At 41.6% G+C, this 27570-nt stretch overlaps 1 protein-coding gene across 8 annotated transcripts in view; it reads left to right on the top strand.

The window, feature by feature from the left end:
* The window catches only part of helq.S (helicase, POLQ like S homeolog), a 289002-nt gene that overhangs the window by 188191 nt on the left and 73241 nt on the right, over positions 1-27570 (top strand). For 7 of the 8 annotated variants that reach the window (XM_041579746.1, XM_041579748.1, XM_041579745.1 and 4 more), the window contains 3 exons: positions 5856-6069; positions 7866-8023; positions 8221-8319. The exons of the other annotated variant lie outside the window; for it this stretch is intronic. In XM_041579746.1, the coding sequence (XP_041435680.1) occupies positions 5856-6069; positions 7866-8023; positions 8221-8319 (471 nt within the window). The remainder of the gene's footprint in view (positions 1-5855; positions 6070-7865; positions 8024-8220; positions 8320-27570) is intronic. 8 annotated transcript variants of the gene reach the window in all.

The following is a 27570-nucleotide window of genomic DNA, read 5'->3' as shown; positions in this document are numbered from 1 at the left end:
GTATGATAAAGGGGATAAAAGTGGGAAACTTCTAGCCATCCTTTCAAAGGATCCCAGGCAACTAACTTCAATCCCTAGGTTGATAGCTGAAGGGGGCAGGATCAGATCCTCGAGGAATTTGTTAATTTCTACACTAAGCTATATAGTTCTAAGAGTGAGAGTACGCCAGATACTTTGGACCATTTCCTACGCAGTACCCCAATTCCTAGACTCTCTCCAGAGGTGGCAGAGGGTCTTAACAAGCAGATAACCTCTGAGGAGGTGGTTGAGGCAATAGGAATGAGAGGAGTCACCTAGCACACACCCTGGCCGTCCAAATCTCGTGACACCTGGTGCTCGATGAAGGAGGTATTGGCAGCCTCCACAACAATCGGAGAAGAGAAAATCACCGGCACAACAGGATATTTCTAGCAGGGAAACCCTTGCTCGTTTATTTGCGGATGCAACGTTTCGGGGCATAACCCCTTTGTCAAGCAAATGGTCTCCCAATAGTAAGACCCCAGGTCCAGATGGGTTCCCCATAGAATGGTACAAGGCTAACCAGGAACTCTTGGGACCCAAGCTCAGTTACATTTTTAATGCAATCCCACAGGGGGCTCACTTACCGGATAGCTCCAAGCTGGCTACAATTACCCTTATATCAAAAGATGGGAAACCAGAGGATAAGTGTGCATCCTATCTGCCCATTTGCCTATTAAATTCAGATATAAAAATATTAGCCAAAATACTTTCAAATAGATTGAAGGGGGTTATTGAAAGCCTGATCCACCCAGATCAAACAGGGTTTATGTCGAATAGGGCCACTGATGTCAACATACGGCGCCTATTCACAAATATGTGGGCTACGCATGATGTTACAGGTGAAAGAGTTGTTGTGTCACTGGACAATGAAAAAGATTTTGACACTGTGGAGTGGCCCTATCTATGGCCACTTTTGACTAGATATTGGTTGGGAGACTAGCACTGTATGACTCACCCAGAGCCAACATATTGGTGAATGCGGAACTGTTGCAGGAGTTTGCATTGGTGAGGGGCATGAGACAGGGGTGTCCGCTGTCGCCTCTGCTCTTTGTTCTGGCCATAGAGCCAATAGCCATTATAATTCAAAATAACCCTAATATTGAGGGAATTAAATTACAGAGGCTGGAAGAGAAAATCTCGCTTTATGCGGATGACAAGCTGGTGTACCTTGCCAACGCAAAAGATTCCCTCTCAATAATGTTGCAAGAAATTACTGAGTTTGGAACGCTTTCAGGCCTCAGGGTCAATTGGGGGAAGTCAATTATATTCCCAATAGATTTGGACGTCCAAAGAGAACACGACGCGCAACTTCAATGGGTCTCCTCATTCACTTACTTTGGTATCAGAATCCACAATGACTAAAGAACTAAACTTAGCCCTGATAATTAGATCCCTGAAAACTGAATTACAGCATTGGGCTAATTAACCCTTATCCCTCCCAGGTCAGTCAATATCTTTAAAATTATATTCCTGCCAAAGTTCCTTTATGCGTTCCTCAATGCACCAATTACACTCCCGAAAGCGTGGTTTAAGCAGCCTGAGGCATGTATCAGAGACTTTATCTGGGCAGGGGAGAGGCCTAGGATTAGCATGCAAATGTTGCAGGCCCCAGTAGAAAAAGGGTGATAGCCCTTCCTAACCTCCAAAACTATTTCTATGCTAGTCAGTTGGTAAATGCATGGTGGTGGCTCCATCCGGACCCCAGTAACCAGGCCACAGTAGTCAAGGTGGCAGTCATTTCTTCCTTCGAAGCTCTAGCCAACCAGCTGTATAGAGGCCTATGAAAACAGTAATACAGGTGTTTCAGAAGATTGTGGTGTCACAATCTGGATTTGCTTTTCTGGATTTTTTTGTCTTTTGTACACTTACATACTTTTGCACATATTTACACACTTACATACACATATAGACACATTTACACACTTTTTAGAGCTATACACACATGCATACACAAGCATACACGTATTTTTAATTTTTTTTTTTTTTTAGTTCTTCATTTTATCAGTTTTCCTCATGTTATTTCGCTAAAAACAGTTGATTTCACAGCGTGACTATTGGATCAAGCATTCTGACCGCTAGCCACGCTGTCGGATCAGTTATTTTGTTATGTCATTGATTTGCCTAATTGTTTTTGATTTTTTATGATTTTATGCTTGCATTGTTATTTGCATTGTTGTTTTTTCTAGTGTCGTTTGCACTTTGATCATTTGGAGTACAAACAAATTTTTAGCAATTTTGGATTCGCCACAATGTGTACTTTACAAAAATATATGGGATTGGGGGATCTTTCCACTGTTAGAGGGTCTTGGGCACATAATATTAAGTCCAGGGTCTATTTTCACAGAAGGTGAATCGGCAGCGGAGAAAATTCATATGTATTATCTTTATTTGGGGTCCGCACATGCCAGATGCTTTGGTATATCTATGCATATTGGGCATCAAACTGTTCCGTAGACCCTTGGCGTCAATATTTAGGGTGTTTTACAATTGTATGTAATAAATTGGGTGAGATAAATGTGGCCAATTGCAATATTTTTAGACAATTTTCAGAAATGTCAAAAATCGCTGCCTTTAGCGTTGCTTTGCAGTATGGTAGTTTGTCATAGTAAGACATAATTATTTTGGATTCGTCAGAATGTGTACTTTCCAAAAATATATGGTTTTGGGGGGTATTTGTGCTATTAGGGGGTTTTGTGGTGCGATACGCAGTCACTGGTCTATTTTCACAGAAGGCGAAAAGACAACAGAAAAAAATCAAATACACAAATTTATTTGGTGGTCCGCACATGCCAGATGCTTTGGTATATCTATGCATATTGGGCATCAAACTGTTCAGTAGACCCGTGGCATCAATATTTAGGGTGTTTTACAATTGTATGTACGAATTTAGGGGAGACAAATGCGGCCAATTGCAATATCTCTAGACAATTTTCAGAAATGTCATAAAACCCGCTGCATTTAGCGTTGCTTTGCAGTATGGTAGTTTAGCATAGAAAGACATAATTACCTATTTTGGATTTGTCAGAATGTATACTTTCCAAAAATATATGGTTTTGGGGGTATTTGTGCTATTAGGGGGTCTTGTGGCTCAATTCGCAGTCACTGGTCTATTTTCACAGAAGGTCGAAAAGACAGAGGAGAAAATTCAAATGCACTAATTTTTTTTGGGGTCTGCACATGCCAAATGCTTTGATATATCTATACATATTGGGCATCAAACTGTTCAGTAGACCCTTGGCGTCAATATTTAGGGTGTCTTACAATTGTATGTATGAAATTAGGTGAGATAAATGCGGCCAATTGCAATATTTTTAGACAATTTTCAGAAATGTCAAAAACTGCTGCATTTAGCGTTGCTTTGCAGTATGATAGTTTGGCGAAGAAAGACATAATTACCTATTTTGGATTCGTCAGAATGTGTACTTTCCAAAAACATATGGTTTTGAGGGGTATTTGTTTCTGTTAGGGGGTTTTGTGGCGCAATACACAGTCACTGGTCTATTTTCACAGAAGGTGAAAAGACAGCAGAGAAAATTCAAATACACTAATTTGTTTTGGGGTCCTCACATGCCAGATGCTTTGGTATATCTATGCATATTGGACATCAAACTGTTCAGTAGACCCTTGAAGTCAATATTAAGGTGTTTTACAATTGTATGTACGAAATTAGGTGAGATAAATGCGGCGAATTGCAATATTTTTAGACAATTTTCAGAAATGTCATAAAAACCGCTGCCTTTAGCGTTGCTTTGCAGTATGGTAGTTTTTAGTAGAAAGACACAATTATCTATTTTGGATTCGTCGGAATGTGTACATTTTTGCCCCTTGAAAAATGCTGTAAATGTGCTGATTTTGCAGTATCTAGAATTACAGAACTGTGTTCATTCTGGGGCCCCTGTACGCCACATACTTAGGTGTACCTATGCATATTGTGTATCAAACTGTTCAGCTTTCATATTTGTTTGTTTCCAAATGTAGGAAAGCTTTGCGTGCGGCTTGGTAGTTTGGAGTAGAAAGACATGCATACCCATATTAGATTCGTCGGAATGTGTACTTTCCAAAAATTTATGGTATTCTGTGGTGAACATACATGTTTGCACTTTTGCCCCTTGAAAAATGCTGTAAATGTGCTAATTTTGCAGTATCTCGAATAACAGAACTGATTACTCATATGGGGTGTCATCATTCTGGGGCCCCTATGCATATTGGGCTTCAAACTGTTCAGCTGACCCCTGGGCTTTCATGTTTAGGGGGTTTTATATTGTCATCTATTGATATGTTGGAGATACAATGCTCTAGACTGGACAGTATGAGGTCATTTTTCAAAAATGTAACACATTTTTATAAAAACTGCTAACTTTAAGAAAGAATTGCAACTTGGTAGTTTTGAGTACAAATATATATTTACCCATTTTGAACTTGTTCAAAATCGGTACTTTTCAATAATGTGCAGTTTTTTAGGGTAAACCTACTGTTAGTGGAATGTTTGGCCTTGAAATCAGATGTATGCAGTTTTGTGGAGCAGTGCTGTGGAAATTTGGTAGTTCGCTGCTTCTAGTTTTTGATCTATAGAAGTGAGAAACTATATATAAACTATATATATTTGGCATTGGCGCGTTCGGGAGACACAGAACTTTCCAAATTTGCTGTGTTCTCGTACATAAAATTGTTTCTGATATTTGCATTTGTATCATGCAAAACTGTTTTTTATTTTGTTTTTTTATACACTTAGAAGCCCATATCTTTTTACAGGAGTGGAATTACAACAAAATTCTAGCATATTTTGAAAGCTTTTGTTGTCCTGAAAAAAACAATATCTTGTTTTCCTGGGTAAACTAAAAGACCCCCCAGGAAAGGCCCCTAAAGTGAAAGAGCACAAAATGTTCAAAAATGGACTGGCAATAAAAGTATCAACTTGGCCAAATTGGCTGGCAGTGAAAAGGTTAAGATAGTTACATTACATATTTCTACCACTCTGTAATATATACTCTGTATAAAGCTTGTTGAGAGTTACCTGCTGATGAGTCTCTTAAGGGTAACTTCACACCTAGGATGTGTAGTGGGAAATCTGGCCCTGTGTGGTAACATGATCAGTAGTGGGGAGGCTTTAGGCATTTGCCTCTCAAGGAATAGTAAGCGTGTCACACTTTGTTGCCATAAAAATAATGTTGCACTGCCTAATGCTGGGCAGTGTCTTCTCCTCATTTGTCAATTTGAATTTTCAAGGGTCCATGCAGTGCTAAGAACATGTGCATCACCGAACTGTTCAGTCTTTGCCAAAGCTTGTACTGTTTTAAGCAAAACATACAAGCACATTAACTTGGTTTGGCATGGTGTCATAACTTGACTGTGGTGCTATGTTGACTGAGGGGGTGAAGGGGTTTTAATTACAGTGATAGCTTGGAGGCAGCTTCTGCTGTGCTACACTACTAAGCCTTAAGTGTATGGGGCATATGGTTTTACTGACACCTCCTTGGTTAAGTAATTTGCTATATTTTTTCCAATTGAATGTGACTACTGGCTGGCCAATATTTTTAATTTTAATTTGTTTAATAAAGACTATATTTTAGTGTGGAACATGTTACTCTTGCTGAATAGGGGGGATTGGTCTATGGGGTCACTTTTTTTCTTTTAAATCATAAATATTTTTTGATCTTGCACACCATTCATATTTCAATGTGCACCCATTTCACCCTTTATGACTGGTTTTATATTGAGATACATGTGCAGTTGGTTCATAACTTACAATATCCAGAATTTTGGATGGACTTCACAATAAGAACACGTTGTTTTTGGCACCAATCCCATTACTAAAATTAAATATATTTTTCTAGATTGCAAAAACAACTGAGGAAATCTACAATTTTGTTTCCTGTACATTATTTGGTGTTCAACAGTCTCACCTTTGCAAAGTAAAGAGTCTCTGGGATGTGACAAAAGAATCCCTAGAATGCTTAGTCGACAAGGGCCTAATTTGTGGCAACATGTGTTGTGAAACGGATCAATGTATATTTCATGTCTCAAAACTAGGCCATGCAACATACAAAGGTGAGTAAATGTAATTTTGATATTGATGGCCTTTTACATGCTGTTGCTACGTTAATCTACCTTGACTTAAAGGAATTGTTCAGTGTAAAAATAAAAACTGGGTAAATAGATAGGCTGTGCAAAATAAAAAATGTTTCTAATATAGTTAGTTAGCCAAAAATGTAATGTATAAAGGTTGGAGTGATTTGATGTATAACATGTCAGTCTGAACATTACTTCCTGCTTTTCAGCTCTCTTGGTTTACACTGACTGGTTACCCTGGCTACCAGGCACTAACCAATCAGAGACTTGAGGGGGGGCCACATGGGTCATATCTGTTGCTTTGGAATCTGAGCTGAATGCTGAGGATCAATTACAAACTCACTGAACAGAAATGTACCATGTGGCCCCCCTTCAAGTCGCTGACTAGCTCAGAGTTATAGAGCTGAAAAGCAGGAAGCTGGATTCTGGCTGTTTTATTAGATATCTGTCCACTCCAGCCTTTATATATTACATTTTTGGCTAACTAACTATATTAGAAACATTTTTTATTTTGCACAGCCTATCTGTTTACACAGTTATTATTTTCACACTGAACTATTCCTTTAATATGCTGCAATATGTTATGGTTCCCTTATTATAAGTACAATTAGTGCTCAGGGTCTGACTGGCCCACTGGTGAACCAGGAGAAAACCTGTTGACCCCTGTTGAACCAGACAATAATTGGCATTGGTAATCATTTAGCTCTTGGCAGCGGCATTAATTGTAGGGGAGGGGGTAGTTGGGTTGTGTGCAGTGAGTGACTGGCCCTTAGCTGGGGGTGGTGACAGGGCAATGTGCCAGAGGCAGATAGAGTGGTGGGCCCTTAGCTGATTTTCCTCTGCTATCTGGTAGTTAGGCCAATATTATCAACCAAGCAATGGTTTTAATAACACACAGAAAAATATGACAAGGTCTGAACAGAAACAAGCAATGCATACATTTTAATCTGTTTGCTTTGTATGTATAAAGGTGGCCATACACGGGCCGATAAAAGCTGCCGACAGACCGTGTCGGCAGCTTATTGGCCCGTGTATGGGGCCCCCCGACGGACTTCACCGATCGATATCTGGCCGAAAGTCGGGCAGATCTCGATCGGATGGGACAGAAAATCCCGTCGGATCGCGGCCGCATCTATTCGTTGATGCGGTCCCGCGATCCGACCGCCCTTTAGGCATCGTTAGGATCTGATCATTGGGCCCTAGGGCCCACGATCGGATCAGCCCGATATTGCCCACCTCAAGGTGGTCATATCGGAGGGAGATCCGCTCGTTTGGCGACATTGCCAAACAAGCGGATCTCTCAGTGTATGGGCACCTTAACTAACATGATTGAAAATACTTTTTATATAAAATGCAATCAACCATTTAGCTAGCTACAGAGGAAACTGACTTCAATATATATTGGTAAAACAGGACAACCTCTGGATCTGTTGGAGCCCTAAAATAAATTAGCTGTGGGTAGGGTTGCCACTTTTTCTGGAAAAAAATACCGGCCTTCCTATATATTTATCTTTTATCACTATTAATAACATTGGGATCAACCATAATTTTTACCGGCCAGGCCAGTAAAATACCGGCCAGGTGGCAACCCTAGCTGTGGGCCCAGTAACATCGAATTAAAACAAAATATCTAGAAAGTTATGTTTAAAAAGTATGTTACCACATGTGTCAAGCAAAGCACTTAAATGTTATTTCATTTTTAACTAGTTCGTAGGTCTCATGTGCCATATATTTTTCATTTTGTTTACGAAGTTGCTTTATTTTCACACTATTAGGGTCCATTGATTTGGCTTGCTTTGACTTGCTGTACAGTGACTTAAAAAAGGGCTTGGAAGGTCTTGTTCTGGAAAGTTTTCTTCACCTTCTTTACCTTGTGATCCCATATGATTGTGTTGGAAAGTTTAACCCAGACTGGATGGTCTACTTCAGACAGGTAATATTTTTTGCAACTAAGGATACAAAGCAGTTTTGACACAAAATATTCATATTAAGTATCCTTTCAAATTATTTTTTAATCACAGCTTTTAATAAATTTGTACCTTTTGTCCACAAGCTGGACTACTGTGTAGACAATTGTCTTGTTGCAAAAAAAATGGTGTTGTGTACTTATCTGCCTTCAATTTTTTCCAGTATAGCTTACTCAGTCCTGTAGAACAAAAAGTAGCAGCAAGTGTTGGAATACCAGAAAGCTTTCTTGCGCGAAAGGCTTCAGGTCAAACTGTAAAAACTGTAAGTGAATGCGACCATATTATTTGTATATATGATTAGGCATTACTAAATGTGTTTCTGGAGGTAATACCTGTCAGCTTTGTACGAGGTTATTCCCTTGTCTTATGGCTTTAGCATATATATAATATATATGCCATAAGACAAGGGAATAACCTTGTACAAAGCTTTCTGTAGCTTGGCTCATCCACTTGAGTGGAGCATGATCTGTAATGCGATTAAAGTGTCGCTCTAAAAGATCGTATCTCAGCAATTCGAAGTCCCACTTAATAGCCAGACACTCCCTCTCTACAATGATATAGTTTTTCTCAGGCAGGATGACTTTTCAGCTCAAAAACACCACTGCGTCATCAACTAACTTTGATAGGCTAAATGCCAATGTTAGAGGCATCTGTTTGTACCGCTATTCTCTCAGGGGGTAAATGATAATGGTTGCTTAAACTGAGCTGCTGAAAAGTCTTTTTCTAGCATGGTTCATGGGGTTTGCAGGTAATCCAGCTTCTCTGATGGAACCTGCCACTGCCTGTATTTTCTGGAGATGGCTATCCCAGTCAGTACTAAAAATCACATCATAATCCAGGTACACAGAGCCATAGGGTTTGAGAATTATACCCATTATTCTTTGAAATGTGGCAGGTGACCCATGTACCCCAAAAAAGACAGCACGGTTAGTTCATCTACCCTTTGCCTATGATATGCATAAATTTTTCATCCCTCATTTAGTTTTTGGAAATCATTTAAGATGTGCAATATTCTGTCTGGCTTCAGAATAAGAACAATTGGACTAGACCGCTCATCTTTTGATTACTCAATTACCACAGGTCTAACATTTTATGACCTCCTCAGAGTGATCCTGCCTATAGGCTTCCAGGACTCAAAGGGTTTGAAATGGACCCACACTTGCTGGTCGTTTATTATATCATGTCTTATTAAGTTGTTATGGCTTGGCAGTTTAGCAGATCAGCACACAGGCAGAACACATCAGTATTTTTTTGCAAGAATTTCTTTACTTGTTTTTGCACAACAGTTAGGGTTTCTGCTACTGTCACTTCAAGTGTCTCACTTTAGGTTTCTCTCAGAATCTTTCAATTGCAGAAAGATTCTATTTGCTTTTTTTTTTACAAGGCATCCTTAATCATAGCAATGTATTTGACTTTTAAAACATACATTTGCAAATAAAATATTGCCCATTATAACAGTCATGGTTGCACTTCTTGCTTAACCAGATGTAAGAACATAACTGGGATGTGTCCCTCAGTAATGAACAAATTAACAGTTCCATAAATGTTAACAATCTTTATAAGTCGAACAACTTAATAAGTGAGACTATAGGAATGGGATATGTTATCTGGAAAACCCTTATCCAGAAAGTGTTGAATTACAGCAAGGTCATCAGCAGCGTTCCTAGAGGGGGCGGGCCCTGGTGCAGGATGTGCAGCAGGGCCCCGCCCCCTCCGTACGGCGCGCTGCCGGGTTGATTTCAGTGGCGTGCGGCGCTGCCGGGGGGCCCTGAGGGGGTGCGGGCCCTGGCCCGCTCGCACCCCCTGCTCCCCCGGTAGTTCCGCCACTGAAGGTCATAGATTCCACATTAATCAAATAATTTACATTTTTAAAAATGATTTCTTTTTTTTTTTTCTGTAATAATAAAACAGCAGCTTATACTTTATCCTAACTAAGATATACTTAAATTTCCCCCAGTTTGAGGTGAGTGGAGTTTGATTAGTTGCATCTGAACCTGCTGTATAAATAGAATCCTTGGGACTCCAGTGGAGCTTGCTCTAGTGCAGTGCTGTCCAACTGGCGGCCTGCGACCCCACCTTGTGTGACCCCCCACGTGAAAGTCTGCCTGCTGTGACTGCTTACCTTGTGTAAGCTTTAGGGCAGAGACACACGTTCAGATTTGGAGAGAATAGTCACCCAGCGACAAATCTCCTCTTCTTCTCCCTGAACTGCCTCCCGCCGGCTAGAATGTAAATCACCGACGGGATTACAATCGGTAAGCTTCGTTTTTCAAAGTTGCCATACCATGCCATCGCTCCAAGTGCCATCCTGCCGGCGATTTAGATTCTAGCTGGTGAGAGGCAGTTTGGGGAGATTAAATCTCAGCGAATCTTCCCTTGTTCCCTTACCCTTAAAATGTATCAGTATTGAGATTTACTGGCCCCTGCATTGTTTACACCTCAAATTCAGGCTGTAATCCTCTGTATTGTTCACACCTATAATACCCCTGCATTGTTAACAACTCAGACCCAGACTGAAACTGCTCACATTATTTACACCTCATACAAAGGGTATCACCAGCATTGTTTCACTGTATGTAGCACAGTATGAACTGTTCATATTAGAGTGGTCCTGGTGGTTTCCCTGTCTCCTACTGTATTCTTCCTGCCCTATGCTTTTTTTGTGTGTGCCATATTCTGCCTACCCTATGCTCCTTGTTTGTGCCATACTCCGCTTGCCCTATGCTCCCAGTGTGTGCCATACTCTGCCTGTCCTATGCTCCCTGTGTGTGCCATACTCTGCCTGCCCTATGCTTTTTGTGTGTGTGTTCATATTAGAGTGGTCCTGGTGGTTTCCCTGTCTCCTGCTGTATTCTGCCTGCCCTATGCTTTTTTTGTGTGTGCCATATTCTGCCTACCCTATGCTCCTTGTTTGTGCCATACTCCGCCTGCCCTATGCTCCCAGTGTGTGCCATACTCCGCCTGTCCTATGCTCCCTGTGTGTGCCATACTCTTCCTGCCATATGCTCCATCTGTGCCATACTCTGCCTGCCCTATGCTCCATGTGTGTGCCATACTCTGCTTGCCCTTTGCTCACTGTGTGTGTCATACTCTACTTGCCCCATGCACCTTGTCTGTGCCATACTCTGCCTGTCCTATGCTCCCTGTGTGTGCCATTCTATGCCTGCCCTGTGCTTCCTGTGTGTGCCATACTCTGCCTGCCATATGCTCCCTCTGTGTGCCATACTCTGCCTGCTCTATGCTCCCTCTGTGTGCCATACTCTGCCTGCCCTATGTTCCCTGTGGGACATGAGCCGGGTAGGGTTTGTTCTGTGGGTTTGGTAGCATTTGAAAGTTGTTGTTAGGGCCCCTAAGGTGTTAAATCATGTTCTGGGGGGGGGGATTCTGTGATATCCACAGGGGAGGAGGAGGCATATGGATTTAAGGGTATGTTTAAATACTTAATGACTTAATTTTTTTTTTAATATATCCCTGCAGTGAGGACCAACCATTTGGTTTTTTTGTGTGCTACCAACATTAATGTGGATATGGTCTTAAAAGTTCTTGTGGTAACATGGGAGTGGTTTGCAATGTATGTGGTTTAAAAGGGGGAGTGGTCAACACTCACTTCCATTAGTGGAATTTCGGCCCTCGGTACCACAGAAGCTGGCAGGCACTGTTCTAGTGGATAGCTGCTCTTTAAGTGGGGGATCTGTATGTGGAGTTACAAACACAGAAGTTTAAGTGGGGACTCTAAGTGGATTTATAAACACTGGAGTTTAAAACTAAAGGCGGTTCAAACAAGGTAAAAATTATACTCTTACATTTTTTATCCTGTTGTTTGATCTGTAACTGAGAGCAAGGTGATTGATGGTCTGACCCAGTGGACAGTCTGCCACATGTATGCAAATTGGAGAAAGAGTTCCAAACTGCTTACCAAGCAGACTGTCCACTGCTTACAAACTGCCACTTTAGAGGCTTGTGTTAGAGTAACAAATTGCAACACTGTGATTTATTGACAATCTTGAGAGGAGTCTCTTGCTCACTGAGCAGGACCTAGCAGGGCCAGATAGTTTGGATGGAGGAGAACAGCAGCAGGATGACGAGGCAGTTAGCTGGGTGACAGAAAATCTAGTGTGGGCACTTGGAAAAGGGAGGCTGTTCCAGGGTTTATGAATCCCAACAGATTTGCCAGATTGCGTGAAGAAGATGGGAGTATAAACTTTGGATTGGCAGTTCTAGATGTGGCTGATCTCTCTTAACAGCCAGGAGACCAGTTTTTCTAGTAGTAGTGGGAGAGCAAAGCAAGGCCTAAACAGATTGTGGTTATAGGGGATTCAATTATTCGGAAAGTGGATAGGGCGAGCTGTCATCTGGTTCACTACAACCAACAGTTTGCTATCTTCCTGTTGGAAGGGTTCAGCATGTGGTTGGGTAGACCGATTATTGGGTGGGCCTGGCCAAGACCCAGTCGTCATGTACATATTGGTACTAACAACAAAATTAATTGTGTCTGGAGGACCTTAAAAAAATGAGTTTAGGGAGCTAGGCTCTAAGATTAAGGGGAAGGTCTACAAACATGCAAGTTTAGAAAGACAGTGGAAGCTCAGGAATTTAAGTATGTGGCTAAAGTCTTGGTGTAGGAAGGAATGGTTTAGGTTCCTAGAGCATTGGGATGATTTTTCCTTTGGGTACAATCTATACAGTCGTGACATATATGCAAGGGGTCCATTGTGCTGGAGGAAAGAATGTCTAAGAGGGTGGAGGAGTGTTTAAACTAGGCAAAGGAGGGGAAAGCTAGATTATGGAGAAACTAGGGTAGACTGGCAATGGGATTAGTTAAGTGTCATGGGGTAGGAGTTAGAGGGGCATACAGTTTACTAGCTAAGAAAATCCCTTTGTTACAAGAAAACAGGCTATAAGTAAGTTTAAGTCTAATTCTTTATTAAATAATGTAAATTGGTGAGGGTGTAGAATCCCTCTGTGTAGAGATTTTGACTGGGCAAAAGGTTACAAAGAAAATTATCATTGATGTATGCTATAAACCACCTTGTATAAGTGACGAGTATGAAGCCCAGCTACTCTTACAAATAGAAGCGGCTTTCTCCCCCATAATTTACATAGCACACAGTTACATAATTTACATAGCACACAGCTACAACAACAAACAGTAGAACTACTATAGGATTCCTAACAGCAGCACAAATGATACAAAAGTGTATATGATTGACTGTGTATATGGAACTGAACCACCATTATGTATTTGCTACATTATAACTGTTAAAATGTTTAAAACATATTGGATTGTAACTGGCATGTAAAAACCAATAAAACAAATTGCTACTTATCTTACTATACTGTGCATGCACAAGTCTAGATAGACTCACTTGTTATAATGCATTAGCAAAATGTATCTGTGCATTTTACATACTTGCCTCAATAGTCATGATGCATATCTGTATTACATGTTTAAAAATGCAATAAAAATATTGTTGAAAAAACCCCACAAATAATAAATAATGAAGACCAATTGCAAAAAAACAAAACAAATAGAAGCGGCTTCACAACTAGGTCAAGTTATTACTATGGTGGCTTCAATTATCCAGACATTGACTCGGGTGATGGGGTTGCCAAGACAGAAAAAGCTAGTAGGTTTGTAAATGTGCTGAATGACAGCTTTTTATTCCAGCTCGTTCAAGAACTTACTAGGAATAACTCTCTTTTGGATCTTGTAATAACTAATAATACTGAACTCATCTCTAGCATTTGTGTGGATGAGCATTTAGGAAATAGTGATCATAAATGGTCTCCTTTGAGATTCTGTTGCAGAGGCAATTCTATAAGGGAGTAACTAAAACACTAAATTTCAGACGTGCAAACTTTGACAGTATAAGGGCATCTCTGCAACATATTAAGTGGGAAATGCTTTTCATAGAGTTAAACACAGAACAAAAATGGGAAGTCTTTAAAATGCTGCTTTATGAATATACATGTCCATATATTCCCCTTATAAGCAAAGATCTTCGTTGCAAAGCAAAACCTTTTTGGTTCAATAGAAGTGTTGGTGTTGGGTAAGAAAAGATGTGCGTTTGAGTCTTTCAAGTTAGCTGGGACAGACAAATCATTTATAAGGTACAAGGAGGTCAATAAATCATGTAAAAAAGCTATCAGGCAAGCTAAAATCGATATGGAAAAATATATTGCAGCAAACAGTAACAAGAATCCAAAATAATTTTTAAAATGTTAATAGTAAAAAATGAAGCAGGAAGGGGTGGGACCTTTAATATCAGAGGGGGGTCAGCTGGTTGATGAGAACAAAAAAAAAAGCTCAGATTCTGAACTCATATTTTTCGTCTGCCTACACAAATGAGGAACCAGATAATCAAGATTTCCTTATTAATAGTCCCAATTCTAGTAATACAACTAATAATGCATGGTTCACACATGAGACTAGAACATGTTAAGATAAACAAAGGTCCGCGGCCAGATGGTATTCATCCCAGGGTGCTTAGCTCTGTGATTGCAAAACCTCTTTATTTAATTTTTCAGGGTTCATTGACGTCTGGCATGGTGCCAAGAGACTGGCAAAATGCTAATGTGGTGCCGCTATTCAAAAAGGGATCCCATTCTCAGCCTCAAAACTATAGGCCTGTTAGTCTGACGTCAGTGGTAGGAAAGCTTTTGAAGGGTTAATAAAGGATAAGATACTGGACTTTATAGCAAATAACAATTCTGTCAGTTTGTGCCAGCATGGTTTTATGCATAATAGATCTTGCCAGACTAACTTCATTTCTTTTTATGAGAAGGTAAGCAGGGACCTCGATTGTGGGATGGCAGTGGATGTGATTTACTTAGATAATCCATTTGATACAGTGCCACACAGAAGGTTACTGGTTAAATTAAGGAATGTTGGCCTGCAACATAGTATTTGTACATGGATAGAGAACTGGCTAAAAGATAGACTACAAAGAGTGGTGGTAAATGGAACATTTTCTAATTAGACCAGTGTTGTTAGTGGAGAACCGCAGGGCTCTGTACTATGTCCCTTGCTTTTCAACTTGTTTATTAATGACCTGGAGGTGGACATTGAAAGTACTGTTTCGATTTTTGCAGATGATACTAAATTGTGCAGAACTATAGGTTCCATGAAGGATGCTGCTACATTACAGAGTGATTTGTCTAAGTTGGGAAACTGGGATGCAATCTAGAAAATGAGGTTCAATGTTGATAAATGCAAGGTTATGCACTTTGGCAAAAATAATATAAATGCAAGTTATACACTAAATGGCAGTGTGTTGGGAGTTTCCTTATATGAGAAGGATCTTGGGGGTTTTGTAGATAATACGTTGTCTAATTCTGGGCAGTGTCATTCTGTGGATACTAAAGCAAATAAAGTTCTATCTTGCATAAAAAAAGGGCATTAACTCAAGGGATGAAAACATAATTATGCCTCTTTATAGGTCCCTGGTAAGGCCTCATCTGGAGTATGTAGTGCAGTTTTGGACTCCAGTCCCTAAGAGGAATATAAATGAGCTGGAGAGAGTGTAGAGACGTGCAACTAAACTGATTAGGGGGATGGAAGACTTAAATTATGAGGGTAGACTAGGTTGGGGTTGTTTTCTCGCTTGTGAGGGGACATGATTACACTTTACAAGTACATTAGAGGACATTATAGACAAATAGCAGGGGACCTTTTTACCCATAAAGAGGATCACCGTACCAGAGGCCACCCCTTCAGACTAGAAGAAAAGAACTTTCATTTGAAGCAACGTAGGTGGTTCTTCACAGTGAGTACAGTGAGGTTCAGCGGCGATTCTGTTGAATAAGCCGCCTAAGAATGCTGCCCCCCCCTTGCTGGAATGCTCAGAATGCTGCCCCCCCCCTCGCTGGCTTACCCATCGGAAGGGAGGCAGCCGAGGCAGGAACACTAATGCGGAGAGCGCAACTGCGCTCTCTCACACTAGTAAAGCCGAATTAAAAGTACAGGAGCGACTTTTTGCCACCCCTGGAAATGTACCTGGTGCTGCCGTCTCATCCTGCCTCATTGGCCGTGCGCCACTGGTGAGGTTGTGGAAAGCACTGCCGGGTGATGTTGTGATGGCTGATTCCGTTAATGCCTTTAAGAGTGGCTTGGATGATTTTTTGGACAGACATAATATCAAAGGCTATTGTGATACTAAACTCTATAGTTAGTATATATATGGGTATATATAATTTATGTGAAAGTATGGAGGAGTGTGTTTGTGTGGATGCTGGGTTTTCATTTGGAGGGGTTTGAACTTGATGGACTTTGTCTTTTTTCAACCCGATTTAACTATGTATGGTATCATCCCAGGGTACTAAATGAGCTTAGCTCTGTGATTGCCAAACCTCTTTACTAAATGTAAGGGATCATTGAGGTCTGACATGCTGCCGAGAGGCAATATGGTGCCTTTCAGGAAAACCGGACTTTCAACCACACATGACTCTTGGGTTCAGCTACAAGGGGTTGCACTCTACTTTACACACAGGTTAAACTAACATCATACACCTCAAAATACACCAACACCCAGAAAATGAATTTACTTCCACCATCTTTCATCAACAGGCAATAATTTAGCATTCTAAGCAATAGATATTTTAACTGCATATATTATTTCATTTCAATCTTTTTGTGTGCCAAGGCTCCCTGGAACACATCCAGCTGGGTCAGTAACCGGAAGCCAAAGAGAAAGATCCACCCCTAACCAGGCACTATCTTACAGTTTGGCAGGAAGTGGGCATAAGGCCTGTAGGCAAATGATAGAAATATGTAAAAGAAGTAATTAGAAACATGGGCATCTGCCCAGCAACTAGGGAGATAAGGAAGTGTAGGGATTTAAAACAATAGGAACATTAGTAAACCTATGAGTGTATGGAGGGGTCAGTGTGAGTATGTATGCATGTGTGCTTGGTTTCTTGTGGCGGTGCTGAACTTGGTAATTTTTCAACCCAAATTTACAATGTACATCATACAGAACATACTGTTCATCTTAGAATGATCCTGGTAGGTGTCCCTGTCTCCTCTGCCTGTGCCTACTCAACCCTACCTGTTGTGATCAAAGCTGGTCTTACTGGGCCCAATTGGGACCATAGAGAAAGTGTTGATGGCTGAAATGTTGCAGGTGCAAAAGGAAGACATGATAACAAGGCAGAATGCTCAAACTGGTATTTTTGTATAACTATCTCCATATTTCTAACATAGTTTCTACAAATCACCCATCATAGATCAAAGCTCTATTCCCTCTTTTCTGTTCTGCTCTATTCCCTCTTTTCATTTCTCTTCTCTTCTTTACCATTTAGCATAGATTCTAGCTATTGTAATCCTATGTTATGAACCCCTAGGATCAATGGCCCATATGCTTAATTCTCCTACACTATCTTTATAACTATCACAGTGACACATATCCTATTTGATCCACATTTCATGCATTTGTGTGTCAGAGAGCTCTTCAATGTCCAGAACAAGCCCAGGCCCTGCTAGGGCTGGTCCGGCTACCAGACAAAGTGAGGTCCACGCTTTGGGGCCTAGCCTTCTGGCAGAACATACAAGGCCAAAGTCTGGCTCAGATAAGAAAACAAAAGCAAAGGAATGTGCAATTGGCTCGGGCCCAGGAAGTTGGAAGCCGGCGTGGGGCTCCCTCTGCTATTGAGAAAAGCAAAACCTTGCAAAAGAAAGAAATATCTGCCAAACCTGGTGATAAAATGCATGATTTTATTGCACCCCAAACACACAGTGATCCCCCCTGTCAGATCCTGTGATGCACATGGAGTTGGAGTCTGTATCCCCTGGGGAGGGAGGTGTCTGTGTTCTGGAGCTGGGAGAGTCTGGGAAGCGAAGTGTACAGACAGTTGCAGCAGACATGCAGCATCAGCATGGGGAATCCAAAATGGCACCGGCAAACACTGCACAAGGAGTTGGGGGCATCAGCAATGACATCACAAAGGCTCCTGTCAGTCAAACTGAGCCTCTCACCTGCGCAGGTGCAGCCGATGTTACAGCTCAAGCACCAGGGGGAGAGAATGTGCAAGAGGAACAGCTTGTGAGGAAGAAGGGGGAGGAGCCAGCATTTAAAGCGGCAGTGGCAAAGCCAAGCAAAGTAGCCATTCCATGCAAAAGCAAGATTAAGGGCAAAGATGAGCCAATCACTGCAGAGGAGGTTGCAGAAGCTGCAAACATTACAGAATCAGAAGAACAAATTGCAAATATCAATAAAATGGCTGTCAAACCTCATATCCCTGTCTGGTGGGAAGGAAAATTAACTTAAAGGAAAACTATACCCACCAAACAATGTAGGTCTCTATTAAAAGATACTGAGTAAAACAGCTCATATGTAAAACCCTGCTTCATGTAAATGAACCATTATCATAATAATATACTTTTTTAGTAGTATGTGCCATTGGGTAATCATAAATAGAAAATTGCCATTTTAAAAAATAAGGGCCGCCCCCTGAGATCGTAAGATTCACTGTGCACACAAACAAACCACATGTAAGGTCACATGAGCCAATTAGCAGACAGAGTTCTGCCTTTTGCTTCCTCACTTCTTCCTGTTACAGTTAGTGTTGTAGTATTTCTGGTCAGGTGATCTCTGAGGCAGCACAGATAGAGTCACGAAATGGTGGCTCAAGGCAAGAGATGTAAAAGGGCAATATTTATGTAAATATATATTCCAGTTTGGTAAGATTCTTTAATATGTCATTCAATTTGATATAAACTATCTGTTGCTTAAGTATTCATTTTGGGGGTATAGTTTTCCTTTAACAGGAAAAAGAAAGACAGTTGTTCAATGAAATGAGCAGCAAGGAGCAGAGAATAAACCAACTGTTTGGGAATGTTGAGCCTTGGAAAGAAATATATCAGAACAAGCAAATGTTTGAGTCAAAGCATTCTGGTTATAAAGCAGCGTATCCACATCCTGCTACTGGGTGGTGCCGGACCCAATCCAGTACCTTCAAAAGTCCGGCCACTTCTGAGAGTGAACCAGAGTTTGCAAAACCATTGCCTCCACCGCGGCAGCAGCAACGAGGTGACTGGCAGAACATGGCTTTTGATGTGAAGGAGATTCAGGAGCAAGAGAAGAAGAAAAATACATTTACCAAAAACCAGCCGCCTATGAGATTTCATCTGAAAGCAGCAGGGAGACCAACAGAAGATTCAAGTGTTCGGTGCAAGACTCAGAACCAAACAGAAAAGTAAAGCAGTAAAGCTGCTGAGCGTTTCCCAGAATCTAAAGGCAAAATGGAAGTGACAGCTAAAGAATCTCCTTTGTGTGTGCAGAATGAGTGGTTATAAGTGTGGCTGAGAGTGTGGTGCCTGTCACATATGGGAATGAGAGTGAGCAGATGGAAGTTAGAGAGATTCAAGCTAAAGAGGCAGAAGTGAGAGACTGAACAGACAGAAGTGAGAGAGAGTGAGAGTGTGGTTGTGCAGCCTGGACAAGAGAATTACAACTGAAGAGTTTGTGAGTCAGGAGGGGGGGTTAGAGGTGGAGCAAGGTGGTCATATAGAGGGTCAGGTCAGGTAGGAGGAGTGGGTGAAACTGCAAATAGTGTTTGGGGGAAAACAAAGACTCTGCAAACCCAGACGTGTCCCATGATAATCAAACCTTTAAGAGGAAACATTGGGTAAAAAATAAATGGGATGGGGAGAAAAAACAAGTTCCATCTAGAAGGTTTTCTGTCTTACTGGATAGTATGGGTTCTAGGCCTGCAGATTTATCAGCACAATTGATTTTAAGGTCACTTTTAAGCACTTGAGCATTTTTACCGTATTTATAACATGCAAAAAACGACAGGTAACCAAAATTGGGAGAATTTCGTGGTAATTCCTATGACAAAGCCTGAGACTAAAAACATCACAATTATAACAAAGAATGATGCCATTCCTCAGGAAGACATTCTCATATGGTTGCACAGACAGTCCTTACACCTCTAGTTAAGTCTTTTGATGAGGATGGGGTTTGGGCGAGTATAGAAACCCCAGGTTAAGTTGAACATCTCCGGTAACGTTCCACAGCACCTACCCAATTCTTTTTTTCATTGGGAAAGAACGAGCTACTCGTTTATATGTTGGGCAGCCCCTTTGGTGTTTTAACCCTTTAAGCGCCAAGAACGTAGCTCCTACGTTCTTTTGAAAAAAGGCTTTAAGTGCCAAGAACGTAGGAGCTACGTTCTTTACTAAAACAGCTCTCTCTCTGCACACACTGCAAAATCAGCGTGCAAAGAGGAGCAGCTAGCAGCAGAACCCCCTAGGCAACGAGCTTACCTGAAAAAGATCGGCGATCCTCCACTCCAGGGTCGCAGAGAGACGCAGCAACAGCAGCAACAGATTCAGCAGCTTCCATGTTGCAAGCACCAGCAGCTCACATGCTCCTGCTCCGCCCACGCACTTCCTGGTGCAGTGACTCAGCGTTCCTCAACCCTACAGCACTGAAAAGGACTCGTCTTCATCTAGATTTGGTAAGTGCCCCTTTTTTTACTTATTTACAGGCATTTACAGGCATTTACATATACACAGTACACATGCTAGTAAAAGTAGTTCTTTTTTTTTTGATTTTCTGATTTTTTTGATTTTTCAAACTTTTGCACATATTTACATACTCAAATACATATATGCACATATTTATACACTTTTTAGAGCTGTACATCCATGCATACACAAACACACACTTATAGGGGTTTTTTTTTTTTTTTAGTTCATTTTCTAAGTTTCCCTTATGTTATTTCCCTAAAAACTTTAGATTTCACAGCATGACTACTGGATCAAGCATTCTGACCACTAACCACGCTGGCGGATCAGTTATTTTGTTATTTCGTTGATTTTCCTAATTGTATTTGCTTTTTTGTGATTTTTATTGCAGTTTTATGCTTGCATTGTTTTTCCTTATGTAATTTTTTAGCCTCATTTACACTTTGATAATTTGGGATAGAAACACATTTTTAGCAACTCTCTGTTCGTCAGAATGTGTACTTTCCAAAAATATATGGTTTTGGGGGGTCTTTGTACTGTTAGGGGGTCTTACGGCACATTATATGCAGTCAGAGTGCTATGTTCACAGGAGGCGAATTGACAGCCGAGAAAATTCTTATGCACTGTTTTTATTTGGGGTCCGCACGTGCCCACCTGCTTTGGTTTATCTATGCATATTGGGCATCAAACTGTTCAGTAGACACTTGGCGTCAATATTTAGGGTGTTTTCTAATTGTATGTAACAAATTGGGTGAGATAAATGCGACCAACTGCAATATTTTTAGGCGATTTTCAGAAATATCATAAAAACCACTGCCTTTAGCGTTGCTTTGCAGTATGTACATTTGGAGCAGAAAGATAGTTTTAGCAAATTTTTATTCGGCACAAGGCCTACTTTCCAAAAATATATGGTTTTGGGGGGTCTTACGGCACATTATATGCAGTCAGAGTGCTATGTTCACAGGAGGCTAATTGACAGCCGAGAAAATTCTTATGCACTGTTTTTATTTGGGGTCCGCACGTGCCCACCTGCTTTGGTTTATCTATGCATATTGGGCATCAAACTGTTCAGTAGACACTTGGCGTCAATATTTAGGGTGTTTTCTAATTGTATGTAAGAAATTGGGTGAGATAAATGCGACCAACTGCAATATTTTTAGGCGATTTTCAGAAATATCATAAAAACCACTGCTTTTAGCGTTGCTTTGCAGTATGTACATTTGGAGCAGAAAGATAATTTTTGCAAATTTTTATTCGGCACAAGGTGTACTTTCCAAAAATATATGGTTTTGGGGGGTCTTTGTATTGTTAGGGGGTCTTACGGCACATTATATGCAGTCAGAGTGCTATGTTCACATGAGTCGAATTGACAGCCGAGAAAATTCTTATGCACTGTTTTTATTTGGGTTCCGCACGTGCCCACCTGCTTTGGTTTATCTATGCATATTGGGCATCAAACTGTTCAGTAGACCCTTAGTGTCAATATTTATGGTGTTTTCTAATCGTATGTAAGAAATTGGGTGAGATAAATGCGACCAACTGCAATATTTTTAGGCGATTTTCAGAAATGTCATAAAAACCACTGACTTTAGCATAGTATTGCAGTATGTAAGTTTGGAGTAGAAAGACAGTTATAGCAAATTTTTATTTAGCAGAATGTGTACTTTCCAAAAATATATGGTTTTGGGGGGTCTTCGTACTGTTAGGGGGTCTTACGGCACATTATATGCAGTCAGAGTGCTATGTTCACATGAGTCGAATTGACAGTCGAGAAAATTCTTATGCACTGTTTTTATTTGGGTTCCGCACGTGCCCACCTGCTTTGGTTTATCTATGCATATTGGGCATCAAACTGTTCAGTAGACCCTTAGTGTCAATATTTAGGGTGTTTTCTAATTGTATATAAGAAATTGGGTGAGATAAATGCGACCAACTGCAATATTTTTAGGCGATTTTCAGAAATATCATAAAAACCACTGCCTTTAGCGTTGCTTTGCAGTATGTACATTTGGAGCAGAAAGATAGTTTTAGCAAATTTTTATTCGGCAGAAGGTGTACTTTCCAGAAATATATGGTTTTCTGGGGTGAACCTAGTTTTTTGTACCTTTGCCTGTTGCAAAATGCTGTATATGTGCTGATTATGCAGTATCTAGAATTACAGAACTCGTATGGGGTGTCTTCTTTCTGGGGCCCCTATACGCCACATACTTAGGGGTACCTATGCATATTGGGTATCAAACTGTTCAGCGTACCCCAGACTTTCATTAGGGAGTTTTATCTTGGTATATAATGATATGTAGGAGATACAATGCTTTAGAGTTGGAGTATTGAGGAGATTTTTGTATATGTCATAAAAATTGCGAAATGTAGGAAAGCTTTGCGGCTTGGTACTTTGGAGTAGAAAATCGCGCATGCCCATTTTAGATTCGTCAGAATGTGTAATTTCCAAAAATATATGGTTTTCTGGGGTGAACATAAATTTTTGTACTTTTGCCCCTTGAAAAATGCTGTAAATGTGCTGATTTTGCAGTATTTGGAATTACAGAACTGTCTTCGTTCTATGGCCCCTATACGCCATATACTTATGTGTACCTATGCATATTGGGCATCAAACTGTTCAGCGGACCCTGGGCTTTCATATTTAGGGTGCTTTTTCTTGGTATATAATGATATGTGGGAGATACGATGCTTCAGAGTTGCAATATTGAGGTGATTTTCTGTAATGTCATAAAAATTGCCAAATGTAGGAAAGCTTTACGGCTTGGTACTTTGGAGTAGAAAGATGTGCATACCCATATTAGATTGTGTACTTTCCAAAAACATACGGTTTTCTGGGGTGAACATACATTTTTGTACTTTTGCCCCTTGAAAAATGCTGTAAATGTGGTGATTTTGCAGTATTTGGAATATTATTCAAATTGCAGGTGAGTGATTGCTCACCAAAATGAATTACACCTCAAAGGAGATGTTGATGATGAATATAATAGATCTGTCACTTAAATTAAAGTGCACTTAAATATGAAGTGTGAGAGTTGTCTTAACAGAAACCAAATCTGGGGATACTGAGCAAAGCAACCCATCTATTGCCCACTGGTCAGCAAATTCACTCAACCGGCCAGTAAACACTGCCTGGGTGTACTCTGCTCGGATGCGGGAACGCACCAGCACCCGGAACAAAGCCTCTACCGGTAGAGGATTCCCACCCTCCAAACATTGCATTCTAGACTTATGAATGGCTAGTTTGGCTAAAGCTAGGAGCAAGTTGAAGAGAAGGTCTTTCTCTCGATTGTCCCGGGATACTGGGCGTCCAAAAATAAAAACGTGAGGGGAAAAATGTAACCAGAACTGCAGGTGAAGTTTCCTCAAAAGAGCCAAAAGAGGTTGCAGTCTGGCACACGAAAAATAAGCATGAAACACAGACTCCCTTTTGCCACAGAATGGGCAAGCAGCTGTGGAGTCTGTAAAATGGACCAGGTACTCTCCTGTGCTCAAAGCACCATGGAGCACTCTCCAACTCAAGTCTCCAGTGGGTCTGGGCACCAGGCTGGAATAAAGGGCTCGCCACTGGGGTTTCTCACCCTCATTAAACACCCGCCTCCAGATGGTATCATAGCGGGAGACAAGAGCAAGAAAGTGTACGGTGTGGAGCATGAGGGAGTACAATAGCTTTCTTGTCATGTCATAAAAGCACGTCGAGGTAAAATTCTCCAACTGGCTCAAGTTGGGAGAAGGAGGTGTGTCAGGGGATTGACGGGTCTTGGGTGCTATTTTTATGGCTGGAGGTGGAGAGTTCCAAGGTGGATGTGGTTCTCCACCTCGTAAAACCCCATCAATAAATGAGTGAGAGTCAGGAGAGAGGTTATTCTTGATCTCCTGGAGCAGACGATGTGGAACTCTAGTGGTAAGGTACCCCATGCGTGGCATAACTGCCCGAGCTTCCACCCAATCTGACCTCTCGAAATCCAGGAAATCCCCAACTCTGGTTAGCTGAGCCCTGCAAAGGCGGTGACGGATGCTGGTGGACTCCAACATCCTAATCTTTAAAGATGGATTGTAAAGTATGGGCTCAGTTAGAATGTCCTCCCCCTGAATGCCTCCTTGCCTTAGCACAGTTACCATGCTCCAGGTCTTTAGAGTCTCTTGGTAATAAGCCGGCAATGGTGAGAGGCTTCTTAAGAATCCTTCAGGCTCGATGACAAACAATTGCCGGTCATACCCCATGTTGCGTACCTGATGATAAAAGCTGGATGCTAGGGTACACCACTGTGGAGAAGGATCTGCATACAAATATCTCTGTATCTGCTGGAGACGGAAAGTATGTACTTGAGAGCGTATGCATACAACTCCCTGTCCTCCCTCTCTCAAGGGTAGGCTTGAAACACCTGCAGACACCCAGTGCTTTCCCATCCAGAGAAAGTCCAGCAACCTTCTCTGAATTTTAGCAATGAATTCTTGGGTTGGGCTAAGACATGTCAGCCTATACCAGAGTTGAGAGGCTACCAGCTGGTTAATCACCAAAGCCCTCCCCCTCATAGAAAGCATTTTAGCAAGACCCTTCCACTTTCCCAGGCGGGTAAGAACATGCTCCTCAAGTTCAATAAAATTCTGTGGAACAGGACACTCTTCAGCTGACAGATAGACACCTAAATATTTGATGACTTTAGTCTCCCACGAGATGTCGCGAAAAGCAGAAGGCAAAGAATCTACATGTAGAGGACCTTCCAGAAGGCCTGAGCTCTTGGTCCAGTTGATCCGAGCTGATGAGGCAGCAGCGTAAACCTCTTGGCATTCTTGTGCTCGCTCAAGATCAACTAGGTCCTGGGCCACAAGGATGACATCATCAGCATATGCTGAAAGAACTACCCTCATGTCAGGTTCCCTGAGCACCAGTCCTGTAAGCCTCTTCCTTAGTAGACACAGGAAAGGCTCAATGGCCAGTGCATACAGCTGTCCCGACAAAGGGCATCCTTGTCGAACTCCTCGTTTGAAGGCCAGAGGTGCAGTCAGAGACCAGTTGATTTTAACAAGACACTCTGCAGAGGTGTACAGTGTTTTCAGATAGCTCACAAACTGTGGGCCAAAGCTATAGGCTTGCAGAGTGCCTAAAAGATATTGGTGATCTACTCTATCAAATGCCTTCTCTTGATCCAGGGAGAGAAAAGCGAGAGATAGACCAGCCTTCCGGGCAAAATGTAGTAAATCCCGAACCAGAAAGACATTGTCAAAAATTGTCCGGCCGGGGACTGTATAGGACTGGTCAGGATGAACCACCTCTGCCAGCACAGACTTGAGCCTGAGTGATATAGCTTTGGCTACAATTTTATAGTCTGTGCTGAGCAATGAGACCGGTCGCCAATTCTTAATAAGGCGGAGATCCCCCTTCTTAGGTAGCAGTGATAACACTGCTCGACGACACGAAAGTGGCATCTCACCGGTCTTGAGGGCCTCATTTAGAACCCTATGGAAATCATGTCCCAGAGTATCCCAGAAGAACTGGAAGAACTCTACAGTCAATCCATCTAGCCCTGGAGATTTATTATGGGGCATTAAGTGGAGTGCTTGAGAGAGTTCATTCAGAGTGATTGGTTTTTCCAACCTCTCTCTTCTCCCCTCGCTGACCACTGGAAGCCCATTCCATAGCTCCCTGCAGGCATCTGGAGAGATGGGATCAGGAGAAAAAAGGTTCTGATAGAAGGACCGGGCTCTGTCCCGGATAGCCTCCGGATCTTCAAGGGGGGTGCCATCCTCCGCAAGAAGGCATGTTATTTGTTTTCGATTCCCCTTCTTCTTCTCCAGAGCATAGAAGAATCGTGAGCCACGATCCATATCACAGAGTAACTGCATCCGGCTTCGTACATAAGCACCACGAGCCTGTCGATGTTCCATGTTACGCAGAGTCTCTTTCTTTTCTACATATTCACACTGTATGGCTTGGTCTTCAGAGCCTGACAGCCTTTGCTCAAGATCAAGCACCTCCCTATTCAGAGCCTCAATCTCTGCATTTTTCTGTCTGCTCAAAACATTTTGTATACTCTTGACACAAGAGCTTTAGGTGAACCTTGCCTACATCCCACCATTGACTCAGTGTGGCAAATTCATCCTGATAACCCTTCCAGTCTGTCCACATTTCCCGGACTGCCTTTGCAAACCCTTCATCCTTTAATAAGCTGTTATTAAAGTGCCAATAGGCTGCTTTGGGCAGAGATGGTGCAACTGCCACTATCAAAGAAGCACAATTGTGGTCCGAGAAAGGTGCCAAGCTAATATTACTGGACCGAACTCGTGACATAATATGGCTAGATATATAAAGCCTATCAATCCGGGACTGAGACACACAGCCATCCCTCACCCTAACATAGGTGAAAGCATCGGTTTCTGGGTGTTGTTCTCTCCAGATGTCTACCAAGGAGAAATGGGCAATGAGTTCCCGCAAAGCTGACTCAGATGAATCCCTTTTCTGGGGAACATTCCGGTCCCGAGCCTCAAGGGTGTAATTGAAATCACCCCCTATAATCACGGCTTCATCTGAGTCAATTGTCTCCATATAGGCTGATAAACTTTCAAAAAAATACTTTCTCTCTGGTCCAGTAGTTGGGGCATACAAGTTTATCAGATTGTATGTTCCACTAGACTCCCGGACCCGGAGATGTAACAGACGGCCTGGGATGACAGAATTAACACTCAGTACCTCTGGCTGGAAGGATTCTGAGAACAAGGTCACCACCCCACATGACGTCCATGTGAGGTGATTAAAAAAGATTCTACCCTTCCATTCCAGATGCCAGGTCGCTTCAAGCTCCTGAGTGATATGGGTCTCTTGAAGGAAACTCACAGAGTACCCTCCTTGGCGTAGAAAGGAGAGTACCTGAAACATTCTAAAAGGCTCCCGACAGCCATTTGTATTAAGAGTGCTTATACTTAGAGCCATTATTGTGTGTTAGTAAATGCTTTAGCCCTCACAGAGGCCTGGTGAGACAAACACTTTTTGTGGAACTTAACACTACGGAGATATTCTGCAGTTCCATAGTTTTTGGCCTCTTTTAT

The sequence above is a fragment of the Xenopus laevis genome, chromosome 1S (genome assembly GCF_017654675.1).
Source record: "Xenopus laevis strain J_2021 chromosome 1S, Xenopus_laevis_v10.1, whole genome shotgun sequence".
Lineage (NCBI taxonomy): Eukaryota > Metazoa > Chordata > Amphibia > Anura > Pipidae > Xenopus > Xenopus laevis.
The sequence above is the reverse complement of the archived record's forward strand: the minus strand, read 5'-3'. Positions and strand labels throughout refer to the sequence as shown.